We start from the raw sequence: 449 nt of genomic DNA, 5'->3' as shown, positions 1-449 counted from the left end.
TGCTGCAGTGCATCGTCTCTCAGAGGCGGAGGAGATGGAGCAGCAGCAGGAGACAGAATATGGCGCTAGAGGCAGCAGCAGCAGCAGCAGCAGCAAGCACAAGGCACAGCTGCAGCTGCAGCTGAAGCTGAACCCGGGGGGGGCAGCAGAGGAGAGGGAGGGTGTAGGGGCTCTATCGAGCGGCAGCAGCCGTTGCAGGAGCAGCAGGAGCAGCAGCAACAACAGCAGCAACAACAGCAGCAACAACAGCGGCAGCAGCAGCAGCAGTGAAGGACTGCAGCAGCAGCAAGAGCTGTCTGCTGTTGCAGAGTTTCATCTACAGCTGCTGGATACAAAGCCAGATAGTAAGGGCGCGCTGCTGCTGCGCTCGCAGCTGCTGCGGCGTTCTTTAGCTTCGATTCAGCAGCAGCAACGAGACCTGTACGTGCTCCTACTTCTGCTGCTGCTAC

The 449-nt window shown here is 59.5% G+C and overlaps 1 protein-coding gene across 1 annotated transcript in view; it reads left to right on the top strand.

Moving 5' to 3' along the window:
- Positions 1–34: 34 nt before the first annotated feature.
- EMH_0057860 (uncharacterized protein) overlaps positions 35–449 on the top strand; it is a gene marked incomplete at both ends in the record, with an annotated part of 5,851 nt that continues 5,436 nt past the window's right edge. Inside the window, one exon of the mRNA XM_013497518.1 lies at positions 35–344. Coding sequence (XP_013352972.1) covers positions 35–344 — 310 coding nt within the window. The remainder of the gene's footprint in view (positions 345–449) is intronic.

This window comes from Eimeria mitis, genomic scaffold, assembly GCF_000499745.2.
Source record: "Eimeria mitis Houghton genomic scaffold, Emh_scaff2727, whole genome shotgun sequence".
Classification (NCBI taxonomy): domain Eukaryota; phylum Apicomplexa; class Conoidasida; order Eucoccidiorida; family Eimeriidae; genus Eimeria; species Eimeria mitis.
Note: the sequence above shows the minus strand (reverse complement) of the source record. Positions and strands in the feature narration are given on the sequence as shown.